The sequence below is a fragment of the Equus caballus genome, chromosome 18, assembly GCF_041296265.1.
Source record: "Equus caballus isolate H_3958 breed thoroughbred chromosome 18, TB-T2T, whole genome shotgun sequence".
Lineage (NCBI taxonomy): Eukaryota > Metazoa > Chordata > Mammalia > Perissodactyla > Equidae > Equus > Equus caballus.
In genome coordinates, this window is record NC_091701.1 from 40,606,721 (window position 1) to 40,620,238 (window position 13,518).

General features: G+C 38.9%; 1 protein-coding gene across 43 annotated transcripts in view; it reads left to right on the forward strand.

The window, feature by feature from the left end:
• Positions 1-13,518, forward strand: part of TANC1 (tetratricopeptide repeat, ankyrin repeat and coiled-coil containing 1) — a 229,124-nt gene that overhangs the window by 135,379 nt on the left and 80,227 nt on the right. For 33 of the 43 annotated variants that reach the window (XM_070241053.1, XM_070241035.1, XM_070241042.1 and 30 more), the window contains one exon: positions 827-931. The exons of 5 other annotated variants lie outside the window; for them this stretch is intronic. In XM_070241053.1, the coding sequence (XP_070097154.1) occupies positions 827-931 (105 nt within the window). Of the gene's footprint in view, positions 1-543; positions 689-826; positions 932-13,518 lie in introns of those variants that run through there. 5 more of the 43 variants (XM_070241070.1, XM_070241077.1, XM_070241072.1 and 2 more) reach the window with 5 other exon arrangements.

Genomic DNA, 13,518 nt, shown 5'->3' on the forward strand with positions numbered 1-13,518 from the left:
ACTGTGAACGTTTGTGTACAAATTTTTGTGTGAATATATATTCACATAGAAGTGGAATTGCTGGGCTATATGCTAACTTGACGTTTAGCCTTTTGAGGGTCTGCCAAACTGTTTTTCAAAAGTGGCTGTACCTGTACATTGCCACCAGCAATATGTGAGGGTTCCATTCAATTTTAAGAATTCCTGATTTTCTGATGATAAGTTGAGGTTGCGGGGGAAGTGAGAGAGAGAACTCTGGGTCTCTCTCGTGTCCCCCGAATCGCATGCCAGGTTGGCTGCTGCGCCTTTTTGAAGGCAGCTATGTCAGCTGCCAAGAAAGCAATCATCTTCTCTGCCCCACACAATTGCTGTGCGTCACCAGTCTGATAAAATGCCTGCATTCTCTGGCCGCTCAGAGCATGTTGATAGTACAGCCTGGCTGTTTGTAATCCTTGCCTCCTGACTTTGGAGATACCAAGCAACCCAGTCGTCTTTGTCCCAGTTAGAGAAAAATTCCAAATAAAAAAAGCCGTCCAGGTTCGAACATGTCAAAATCACTTACTTGACATACACCAAAGACAGCTGTAGAGACTTAACAGCAAAGGAGCAGCTTTTGTTTTTGTCAGAGTTGACATTCTCGAAACCGAGCTTACCCCTTTCTCCTTTGGCAGCCCAGACTGGACATTCCCGTCTGTACTGAAATGACTGTGTGTGTGTTCAAGGGAGGGGAAGGGGCCGGCTCTTCCTTTAGGCATATTTGGGTCCTAGTGAGGACACACACTGTACATTCTGAAGCTTTGTTTGCATCTGGAAAAAATTAGCTACACTCAGATCTTTCCCACTGCAGGTCCCGTCAGGAAGCCCAAGTATGTGGAAAGCCCCAGAGTGCCTGGAGATGCAGTTATAATTCCGTTCAGAGATGTGTCCCAGCCAACAGAGCCCAATGAGAATGGTAAGAATATGTTTTCAATGATTTTACCCCCTGAAGGTTTTATGTAATGACACTCCATTTCTGAGTGAAACTTGAGTGCCTCTTGCAGGAATGCTTTGCTAAACTGAATGTATTTGGGAGGGTTTCTTTCTTCCCTCGGGCAGTTGCAGAGATCTGTTCAGCTCATGTAAATTCTTGGAATTATATACACAGTGTATGACTAGTTGAGTGGGTGCATATGCATTGTTTAAGCGTTGAGTCTTATTTCCTCTCAATTTTGACCTCCCCGGCATGGGGGGATATGAAAAGCCAGCCAGTAGACTGCTTCCAAGACTTTGTTTTGTTTTTAGTACTCCATCGTTTTAGAATATTCTAAAGGCTTTGGCTGAAAAGTTGAAACTTTAGCTGGACAAAGCTTATAATACCTAGTTTTCTTAAAAGCATTTGGTAGCTCTTTAAAGCTTATTTTTTTTAACATCTAAAATTTTTCTTCAGGGAATGTGGAAATAGGGCCACAAAAAAATGGATTGAAACCTTTTCATGAAATTTTATATTTTGCTTTCTTCTTCTGTATCTGGAAATATGTATAATAGACATTATGAACTTAAGCATTTAATAGATATATTAATAGTTCTTTGTTTTTTAAAGTCACTTCAAGAATTTATCTGTTTGTTCCTTTCTGGGGAGTCACCAACTCAGGTCTGTGGTCTTTAGTTTGTGTGTTTTGAACTTATGTCCTATTTTCCTACAGAAATGTGGTTAGGGATCCTGGGCTATGTTGGGAAGCCTCTTTTACCCTCAGTGTGGGCATAAGTTTGTGTATAATGCTGAAAGAGAACTTGGGGAAACTCATCCATCCATATTTCCACTTTGGAATCCCTGGTGTCGTTCTCTCCCTGATGACGGGTGGCGAGGGGTACAGCTCCTCTATGTGCTACCCACCGTGTGAGCATTTTGTTTCTGCAGATGCATGGTGGGGAGTAGGGACGAAGTAGGACATGGTAGGAGAATGGAATGAGGTGAAAGTGGTGAAAATAAAGGTGAAAATGAGCTGAGAGGAGGGATTGGCAGGAGATGATAATCAGGAAGAGGAGTTTGGGTGGGTGGAAGATGAGATGGGGCCAGGAGCTGGGCATTTTGGGCAGGGAAGAGGTGCTGTTGCCTGCGTCTTGACTTGAGAAATTCTACTCTTTTTTCTTCTGTCCAGACACCTCGTTGTTTGGTTTAGGTGGGAGGTTCACACTAGAGCTTGTGCTGAGAAGGGGCAGGGCACCGGGTGTGTGCTGGTGAAGAGGGGAGAGTGCACGGTGGCGTCTGGTTAGGGCAGCCATCCTGCATAGGTGAGGACCCTCTCTGTTGTGAATTCACGTGTTCAGGATGTCCGCCTGTCAATCTCTTCTCTCATTTCTATTCTGGGTGTCGAAAGGAAAATAAAAATCTGTTCCTCTGAAGTAAATATCAATAATCAAATTTACGGAGCTGTCTTCCCATTTCAGAATAAGCCTGCCACCCCTTTCCCTCCTCCCCGCCCCCCAAAGCCTTTGTAGTCCTGGTTGGTTATGCCGCTGGCATTTTGGCTGGCCTGGACTCCATTATGTAACCTTTTCTTCCCTGGCGGGGAGTATGTTGAGGTCCTGTCTAGAGTTTAAGATTACCCTTGGGGTAAAAATGGGGGAGAAATTTAGGATTTTTATTGGGCAAAGAAAAGAGGTTATAAAATAGTTCCCATTGTCAACTTCTCTCTACCTTGTCTAAGGCAGAATTGGCTGTCTTTCCTGGGGGCAGGGGGCGTTCTTCTCTTTGGCTGCCAGCTGAGCTAAATTCAAGTATTGTGATTGATAATCACTAGGCTAGCAGTTTGCATGCGCGCTCACTCCTGAGACCTGTGCTCTCAGATCCAGCATCATCAGTCTCCATGGGGACTGAAATTATGACATACCTGGGCTACAAATACTACCAAAAGTTTCTAGGAATTTTGCCTAGAATTAAGAAACAGGGTACGTTTCCCCCACTGTAGGTGTCTGGGAAAGGAGTGTGGTTCATGTCTGTGGGCATTTGGTCTTGCAGGGGTACCATGATGTGGGTGGAAGCCCCAGCAGAGTTATCTGTGGGTGATGAGGAGGTGAGATGGTTACCTAACAAAATTCAACTTGACAATTAGTAAAGTATTGTAATCCCTATGGAATCCTTTACATTTCAATGGGGTTAATTAAGTTTGCCATATTAAAGTGTAAATTTTTTGTCCAGGTCATTGAACCTAAAGGAGAGGCTGCAGGGAACTAAAACTAATTGAGTTTGAGTATTAACCCAAACATGTACATTTGCATGATGGACAAACTGTCATTTCTAGGGTTTAATATCAGCATCGTCATTTAAGTTTTAATTTAAAATTTGGTCGTATACTTTCCATATTTCCTTTGGGCATTTTTTTTTTTAAGTCTCGAAGACACTTTTCTGGGTGCTGTTAATAGTAGCATTTCAGTATTTGCCAGACTAACAAACTATTGAAAACAGCTCCTCATGAAATGCTTTTGAAATTTCACATAAACACTGAAATATCAAGTTATTCCTAAATGTTTAAAATACCCTTCCAGACTAAGCCGCCTTGCTTTATGGTCATGTAGTTCCATAAATTCTTGATTCTTGGCTCTCTGTTTGAAATTTAAATCAAAATAAAACAAAACCAGTGAGCACTTTGAATTTGTTCCTTAATTTATAAGTAATAGTGTTTATGTGTAAATTGCATCTTTTAGCCATCTGGGAAGTGGGTTATATGATATGGGCAGGTGAACATTTTTATTGTAAGCAAAGAACCTGGTCTATTAAAGTTTGCATTTACCTGGAGACATCTTTAGGGAAAGACATTCTACTTTATTCAGTATTTTAAAAAATTTTTGAAAAACAGCATTTTCTATTCTGACAAAAAAGAGGGATTTAATGAGGTCCTCAAACAAAATGCAATCCTCTTTTTCCTGTCAAATGGACCTAATAAGCTGCACATCCTACAGAATAAGTTCTTCACAAATAAGTTCCTATTGCTGAACAGACATTATTTGGGGGAAAAAATGTCATTTATCCACAAAACAATATCTCTGCCTTAAGGGAAAATACAAAACCAGAGAAATTAGGTAGGATTATTAAAGTATAATAGGATTCACAGCTATGTTTCTTTGAATTAGGAGCAACCATAATCCATTTAGATTTACTCCAATCTGTCGTTAGCTACTTGAGCAAGCTTTGATGGGGAGGAATGAAGAAGTGTTAGTCTTATGAGTCATTACTCGGTGAAGATCTGTCTCAAAATATGATGGAACTTTTTTTCTGGCAGCCTGGTTAGCAAGTAAAACTAACGCATATGAAACAGCAGAATAATGAAACGCAAAACTATCTTATTGGGAGGAATGGGTCTTGATAGGTCTTGATGGCTTATGTTTTTGATTGCTATTTCTGACATTCAAAAAGATATAGAGAATGAAACAGGTATGAAGAATAACGGCACCTGTCTGCCCACTACTCAGTTTAAGAGTAAGACATAACTGTATTTCCTGCTGATCATGTTCCTCTTCTTTCCCAAGGGTAACCTTGCTCCTGCTATTTAATTTTCAGCTTCTTAGAAGGGTGATGTGCTATTTGACCAATGATTGAATAAGGTTTTAATTAGATGAAAGTACAGAATGAGGACATTCCTCTTATGTGTGCAGTGGAAGAGAGACTAGAGGTAGGGTATCCATTCATTCTGCATTTCCATAAATAAACAGTAATTAAATACCTATGCCGTGAAAACTACTATGTTGGATGCTATTTGAGATGGGTTATCAAGCATAGGTCCTTCATGGAGTCTTAGAGTTTGGTGGGAGATTAAAGACCTGTGTACAGAGTGACTATAATCCAAGTGGGGAAGTAGTGTTGACTAATCCAAGCTGTGTGACGAATTGGGTACAGATGAAGGTGCTGAGCCTGGAAAGACTTAATCAGAGCTGTGCCTTGAGATTTACATGGCAGCAGAGTACAGGATGGAGTGGGGCAGGAAGGAGGCTAAGATCAGGGAGAATGGTTAGAAAATGATTTTAGTAGTTAAGTGAGAGATTAAGATCTCAAATTACAACAGGAGGACCAGGAAAGAAGAGGTGATGAATGAGAAGATTCTTGAGGAATTTCAAGGACCTGGGAGCCTTAAGGGACAAAGATATTGACTTCAAGGCTTTGAGATGACTATTAGAAGGACACTGGAAGAAACAAAACCATCGGTTTTGGTTTGAGTTCAGTTTCAGGCATGTTGAATTTGAGGTGCTGGTGGAACACCAGCAGAAGTGTCCATTGAACAGTTGGAAAATCAAATTTTTGGGCTCAAGAAAGAGCTTAAGATGTAAACTGGGCAGCCATTTGCTTAAAAGGAATATCGTGAGACCAGGTGCACTAGAGTAGAGAAAAGGTCATTGAGAGAAGGGTACTGAAAGACTTGGGGATGTTGTTCATGAGCTGTGAAAAAGGTGGAAGAAACACCAGCAAAAGGGTAGGAGAAGAATCTACAGGCCCCCACAGAATCCTGGAACTATGGATTCTCCCTCTGTGTCTCTGTTCTGATATGACAGTTGCCACTTTCTTCCTTGGAGGACAGAGTATTTGCAAGATCAAAAATCTACAGGAGGGGCTGGCCCCGTGGCCGAGTAGTTAAGTTTACGGGCTCTGCTTCAGCGGCCCAGGTTTTCGCTGGTTTGGATCCTGGGTGCGAACATGGCCATGCTGAGGTGGCATCCCATAGACCACAACTAGAAGAACCCACAACTAAAAATATGCAACTATGTGCCAGGGGGCTTTGGGGGAGAAAAAGGAAAAATAAAATCTTTTTTAAAAAATAGACTTTCTTAAAAAGGAAAAAATGTACAGGAAAACCAAAAGAGGAGATGGGCTGTTAAAAAAAAAAAATTGTGCCTAACAGGGCTGTTTCAGGAGACTTGTGAAGGGGAATGAGTTTCAGTTGTAGGTAGGTGATAAGGAAATGGAATTAGTGAGGATAGATCACCCCTAGGAGCTGAGCAGGTAAGGGAGGATGAGAGATCAGTTAAAAGGCTGAGGGGGTGTGTGTACCTGTGGTTTTTTATTTATTTTTAAGAAAAGGGAGAATTTAGTACAATTGAAGATTTAAAGCAGAGGTTCTCAAAGTGTGCACTGTGGAATTCTAGGTGTCCCCAGGACCCTCGCAGGGGTCCGTGAGATCACAGCTCTTCAAAATAATACTAAAAAGGTATTCCCATTTCTTTCGCACTGATGGTGTAAAAGCAGTTGTTGGTAAGACTTGTGATACCTTGGTGTGCACACCAGAGTAGGGCGCCTGCTCCACTAGGGCAGCATGTGGTATTTTTCATCACCACGCACCTGCGTCAGAAATGATTCACTGAAGAATGTCCTTGACGAAACACTAAAAATAATGAATGTTATTAAATCTCGACCCTAGAATACCCATCTTTTTAATATTCTGTGATGAAATGGGAAGTCTGCATAAAGCACTTGTGCTGCATGCTGGAGTATGATGGTTGTCTCGAGGAAAAGCACTTGTGTGATTGTTTGAATTGCAAGCTGAACCTAGCCATTTTTTTAATGGAACATCATTTTTACTTAAAAATGACTGACAAGCCATGGTTATTTGAAATTGGGCATTTGACACACATTTTCTCGAAAAGGAACAAAATGAGCATGTCATTTCAATTTTTTTTTTTTTTTAAACCTGACAGGATTAGTTGCCAATGATAAAATTTGACCTTTCAAGTGAAAATTAGATTTTTGGAAATTTGCGTCTGTCACATCGAGCTTGACAGCTTCCCAGGCCTTTTCAATTGAGATCTGTGGTGATATTAATGAATATGGTGTTTTGGTATTGTGTAATAAAGTGTATCAACATTTGCAAGATCTGCAAAACCGGTGTTTTCCAAATGACCCAATACATGATGTTACAAAATTTTGCCTGGGTAAAAATCCATTTGAAGCATAAAACAGACCATTGAATTTTGCTGTAACACCACACAAGAAGTTCATTGATGCGGATTCAGAGTCAACATTGGAACTAACCTTTAAGAAATCGCTACTTGTCAAGTTTTGGTGAGGTATCAAAGAAGAATATCTGTAATTATCTGAAAAGGCTCCTCCTTTTCGCAACTACACATCTGTCTGAGGCCACAATTCTTCACATGCTTCAACCAAAAGAGCATATCACAACAGATTGAATGCAGAAGCAGACATGAGAATCCAGCTGTCTGCCATTAAATCAGATGTTAAAAAGAGATTTGCAGGGGCTAGCCCGGTTGTGTAGTGGTTAGGTTTGAGATATGTGCTGTGCTTTGGCGGTTTGGGGTTCATGGGTCCAGATCCTGGGCGCAGACCTACACACTGCTCATCAGACCACGCTGTGGTGGCATCCCACATGCAAAGTAGAGGAAGTTGGCACAGATGTTAGCTGACGGCCAATCTTCCTTACAAACCAAAAAAGAGATTTGCAAAAATGAAAAACAATGCCGCCTTCTTAACTAACTCTTAAAATTGAAAATATAGTTATTTCTTATTAAAAATATTACTTGTTAACATAAGTTTTGTTAAAGTAAAATGAATTACATACATTTTAAAAATTCCTAGTTTTAAGATAAATATCAATAGGTATAAACCACAAAAGGCAAAGTTCTTTGGAGTCTCAATTTTTTTTAAATTTTTTATTGAGGTAACATTGGTTTATGCATTTTAGAACTTCCAAGTGGACATACGGTATTTCCACTTCTGTATAGCCTACGTCATGTTCATTACCTGGTCTAATTGCCATTCATCACTGTACACATGTGCTCTTTGACTTCTTGCCCTCCCCCTCCCTTCCCCTCTGGTAACCACCTATCTAATCTCTATGTCTATGTGTGTGTTTGTCGTTGTTGTTGCTTTATCTTCCACATGAGTGAAATCATACAGTGTTTGGCTTTTTCCATCTGACTAATTTGATTAGTGTGATACCCTTAAGGTCCATCCATGTTGTCACAAATGGCAACATTTCATCTTTTTTAGTGGATGAGTAGTATTCCACACATCTTTATTCATTCATTTGTTAATGGACCCTTAGGTTGTTTCCAAATCTTGGCTATTGTAAATAATACTGCAGTGAACACGGGGGTGTATGTATCTTTTCAAATTAGTATTTTCATGTTCTTTGGATAAATACCCAGCAGTGGACTAGCTGGGTCATATGGTAGTTCTATTTTTAATTTTTTGAGGAATCTCCATACTATTTTTCATAGTGGCTGCACCAGTTTACATTCCCACCAGTAATCTATGACGGTTTCCTTTTCTCCACATCTTCTCTAACACTTGTTATTTCTTGTCTTTTTAATAATAACCATTCTGACGGGTATAAGGTGATATCTGATTTGCATTTCCCTAATAATTAGTGACATTGAACACATCTTTTCATGTGCTTGTTGGGCATCTGTATATCTTCTTTGGAAAAATGTTCAGACCCTCTGCCCATTTGTTAATTGAATTGTTTGTTTTTGGGTTGTATGAGTTCTTTCTATGTTTTGGATATTAACCTTTTATTTGATATATGATTGAAAATATCTTCTCCCTTTTGGTAGATTGTTGTTTTGATTTATTGATGGTTTCTTTTGCCTTGCAGAAGTTTTTTAGTTTGATGTACTCCCATTTGTTTCTTTCTTTCTTTTATTTCCCTTGCCTGAGGAGACATGTTCAAAAAGATAGTGCTAAGACCAATGTCAATATTGCCTGTCTTTTCTTCTGGGAGTTTTATGGTTTTAATTCTTACATTGAGGTCTTTAATCCATTTTGAGTTAATTTTTGTGTGTGGTATAAGAATAGTGGTCTACTTTCATTCTTTTTTTTTTTAAGATGTTATTTATTTTTTATTTTTCCGTCTTCTCCCCAAAGCCCCCCAGTACATAGTTGTATATTTTAGTTGTGGGTCCTTCTAGTTGTGGCATGTGGGACGCTGCCTCAGCGTGGCTTGATGAGTGGTGCTAGATCTGCACCCAGGATCCCAACTGGCAAAACTCTGGGCCACTGAAGTGGAGTGTGTGAACTTAACCACTCAGCCACGGGGCAAGCCCCTACTGTCATTCTTTTGCATGTGGCAGTCCAGTTTTCCCAGCACCATTACTTGAAGATACTTTCTTTTCTTCATTGTTTTTTCTGTTCCTGGTTCCTTTCTCAAAACTTAGCTGTCTATAAGTGTGTTGGTTTATTTCTGGGCTATCAGTTCTGTTCCATTGATCTGTATATCTGTCTTTCTGCCAGTACTGTGCCGTTTTGATTGTTACAGCTTTGTAGTATACTTTTAAATCAGGGAGTGTGATGCCTCCAGCTTTGTTCTTTTTTCTCAGGATTCCTTTGGCTATTCAGGGTCTTTTGTTGCTCCATATACATTATAGGGTTCTTTGTTCTAGTTCCGTGAAAAATGTCGTTGGGACTTTAATAGGGATTGCATTGAATCTGTAGATTGCTTTAGGTAGTAGAGACATTTTAACTGTCTTAATTCTTCCAATCCATGAGCATGGAATATCTTTCCATTTCTTTGTGTCATCTTTGCTTTCTTTCAACAGTGTTTTATAGTTTTCAGTATACAGGTCTTTCATCTTCTTGGTTAAATTTATTCCTAGGTATTTTATTCTTTTCGTTGCAATTATAAATGGGATTGTATTCTTGATTTCTCTGTTGTTATAGACATGCAACCGATTTTTGTATGTTAATTTTGTACCCTGCAACTTTGCTGTGTTTGTTTATTATTTCTAATACTTTTTTGGTGGATTCTTTAGAGTTTTCTATATATAAAATCATGTCATCTGCAAATAGTGACAGTTTTACTTCTTGCTTTCCAATTTGGATCCCTTTTATTTCTTTTTTGTGCCTAATTGCTCTGGCTAGGATTTCCACTACTATATTGAATAAAAGTGGCAAAAGCAGGCATCCTTGTCTTGTTCCTGTTCTTAGAGGGATAACTTTCAATTTTTCACTGATGGGTGTGATGTTAGCTGTGGGTTTGTTGTATATGGCCTTTATTATGTTGAGGTACTTTCCTTCTATACCCATTTTATTCAGAGTTTTTGTCATAAATGGGTGCTGAATCTTGTCAAATGCTTTCTCTACGTCTATTGAGATGATCATGTGATTGTTATTCTTCATTTTGTTGATGTGGTGTATCACATTGATTTGGGGTGTTGAACCTTCCTTGCATCCCTGGAATAAATCCCACTTGAGTGTGGTGTGTATGATCCTTCTAATGTATTATTGTATTTGATTCACTAATATTTTTGAGGATTTGTGCATCTATGTGCATCAGTGATATTGGTCTGTAATTTTCTTTTTTTTATTGTCCTTGTCTGGTTTTGGTATCAGCATAATGTTGGCCTTGTAAAATGAGTTAGGAAGCATCCTTTCCTCTTTAATTTTTTGGAAGAGTTTGAGGATGATAGATATTAAATCTTCTTTGAAGGTTTGGTAGAATTCACTGGGGAAGCTATCTGGTCCTGGACTTTATTTCTGTTGTATCCATTGTAATTTCTCTTTTCTGATTTTATTTATTTGAGCCTTCTATTTTTCTTAGTGAATCTAGCTAAAAGTTTGTCAATTTTGTTTATCTTTTCAAAGAACCAGCTCTTAGTTTCATTGATCTTTTCTGTTGTCTTTTTAGTCTCTGTTTCATTGAATTCTGTTCTGATTTTTATTATTTCCTTCCTTCTACTGATTTGGGGCTTTGTTTGTTCTTCTTATTCTAGTTCCTTTAGGTGTAATGTTAGATTATTTATTTGAGATTTTTCCTGTTTCTTGTGGTGGGCCTGTATTACATAAACTTTCCTCTTAGTATCACTTTTGCTGTCTCCCATAGATTTTGGTATATTGTATTTTCATTTTCATTTGTCTCCAGGTAGTTTTTGATCTCCTTTGACTTCTTCATTGACCCAATAGCTGTTTGGTAGCATCTTGTTTAATCTCCACATATTTGTGACTTTTCCAGTTTTCTTTTTATAGTTATTTCTAATTTCATACTGTTGTGATCAGAAAAGATGCTTGATATTATGTCAGTCTTCTTAAATGTATTGAGACTTGTTTTGTGGCCTAGTAGGTGATCTCTCCTGGCGAATGTTCCATGTGCACTTGAAAAGATTGTGTATTCTGCAGTTTGGGGGTATAATGTTCTGTATATATCTATTAAATCCATCTGGTCTAGTGTGTCATTTAAGGACAAAATTTCCTTATTGATATTCTGTCTGGATGATCTGTCCTTTGATGTAAGCAGGGTATTAAAGTCCCTTACTGTTACTATGTGACTGTCAATTTGTCCTTTTGTGTCTGCTAATATTTGCTGTATGTATTTAGGTGCTCCTATTTTGGGGGGCATAGATATTTACAAGTGTTACATCCTCTTGTTGAATTGTTCCCTTTACCATTATGTGATGCCCTTCTTTATCTCTTGTTATAGTTTTTCTTTTAAAGTCTATCTTGTCTGATGTGAGTATTGCTACCCCGTCTTTCTTTTTGTTTCCATTTGCATGGAATATCTTTTTCCATCTATCAATAGATATAACACACATAAGCCAAAGCACTTTGCAGTCCTCATTTTTAAGAGTGAGATCTGATAACAAAAAGTTTGAGAACCACTGGCTTACAGGAAGGAAGAGAAGGAGAAAGTAAAAATAGATGAGAAAATTGACCCAGAGTCTAATAGTTATCTAGACTTGAGAGGATGAGGACTTAGAGATAAGTGGCAGTGTGACTGAAGAGGAAAAGGCTAATTCAGGAGACATTTTGAAAGAAAAAATAATATGATTTGGTGACAATTTCATTATGGGCGAATGAGATAAAAGCTTAAAGATAATTTGTATGATAAAATGTTTTCACATTACAGACTCGAAACCAACTATTGACAGAACCATCATGGATAGATGCTCTTATATAAATATTATTTTTGGAGATCCAAGGAGGAATGAATGGTGATGGCTTAGGAGAAGGACCAGCCAGAAAGAAACAGGAAAATGCTTGTAAATAAAAGGCAAGGAAGGTAGGAGGTTAGTCAAGAAACAGGTTATGGGACAGGTAGAGGCAGAGGAAGAGGTTTAACATCAGTCAAGACCATATCACATTTTAACAGACCTGATTCAGAAGTACTGTCTTAGGGGTCAGCCCGGTGGCATAGTGGTTAAGTTCTCATGTTCTGCTTCTCAGCGGCGAGGGTTCGCCAGTTTGGATCCCGGGTGCGGACATCGCACCGCTTGGCAAAAGCCATGCTGTGGTAAGCGTCCCACATATAAAGTAGATGAAGATGGGCACAGATGTTAAGCTCAGGGCCAGGCTTCCTCAGCAAAAAAGAGGAGGACTGGCAGTAGTTAGCTCAGGGCTAATCTTCCTCAAAAAAAAAAAGTACTATCTTAGAAACTGATATTAAGTCAGTTATTCAAGGTCATGTGCTAATGAATGGGCAAACATTGTCAACAAAGCTCCCTGCTCTGTAGATTTTGAGGAGGATGAGAGTGGAAAAAAGGTTCCTCTAGATGGAATGATAGTTGTTAATCTCCAGGGACCTCCACGGTTCCAATAGAGTCTGGCTGTGAGAAATGACTAGATGGGAAATGAAAGCAGTAAGTGAGGGCCAAGTTGGAACAGTTTGATAATCAGAAAAAATAGGGAATTGATTGTCTTGAAGGAATAGTGAGTTCAGAAAAAGTTATTTAAGACAGAAAAATGGTAAACAGAAAACTATTTTTAGGTAAGAGAAATATAAGCACATGAATATAGATATGAATCCATGAAACCAGAAAATGAAATAATAGTGAGAAAGTGGGCTCTTGGTCTTAAAGTTGGTAGAAACAGTGACCAATTTTGATATAGCAACTTATTTAAAGATGTTTGGCTTATAAGGTGTTTCTCACACATTTTTGTTTTGAGCCTCACAACCTATAAGAAGGGGGTTATGGCCACTTCCCTAAAGAGGAAATTGAGGTTTAGAGAGGTTCATACTGTAAGGGGTCCAGAATAGCTTTAGTGTGGAGAAACATCCTTTCTTCCGAGACTGTAGGGAAGAGTAAAGGGATGATGATTAAGGACACAAGTACGTTTGAAGTTATGATGGCGGTAATTGGGGAGCTGGTCAGTTTATGGATGGCACTTGAATGTTTGTGCCCCACATGTGTTCCAACGGTAAGAACAGCTAAAAAGAGACAGGCAAGAAGTGAACCAAGAAATTCTCTTTGCCTTTCTCCACCTGGTTTTCCACAATGGTGTGATATCAAGGATTCTTTGAAAACATGATTGGGAGGAATATCGTGCTCCACTTGCCTAGTGGATTCCCAGGGAGTGTGAGGCCAGTTATTCTCTCAACTCCAAATACAGCCATCCTAAATTCTTTAGATATTTAACTCTGTGAGATGTAAAGTATTGCTAAGAGATGAGATCTTTCTCTCCAGGCCTCATCCTACTAGTATTGGGTAAGGTACACCCATTATTGATGAGTGATTTAATATTAACTATACAAAATAAAATAGACTCTTCCTTTAGAGTGTCCCATTGGATTTTGGTTTGGGGGTCATTTTGGAGTAAGAATTAGCTCAAAGAAAATCCTGTCTGTT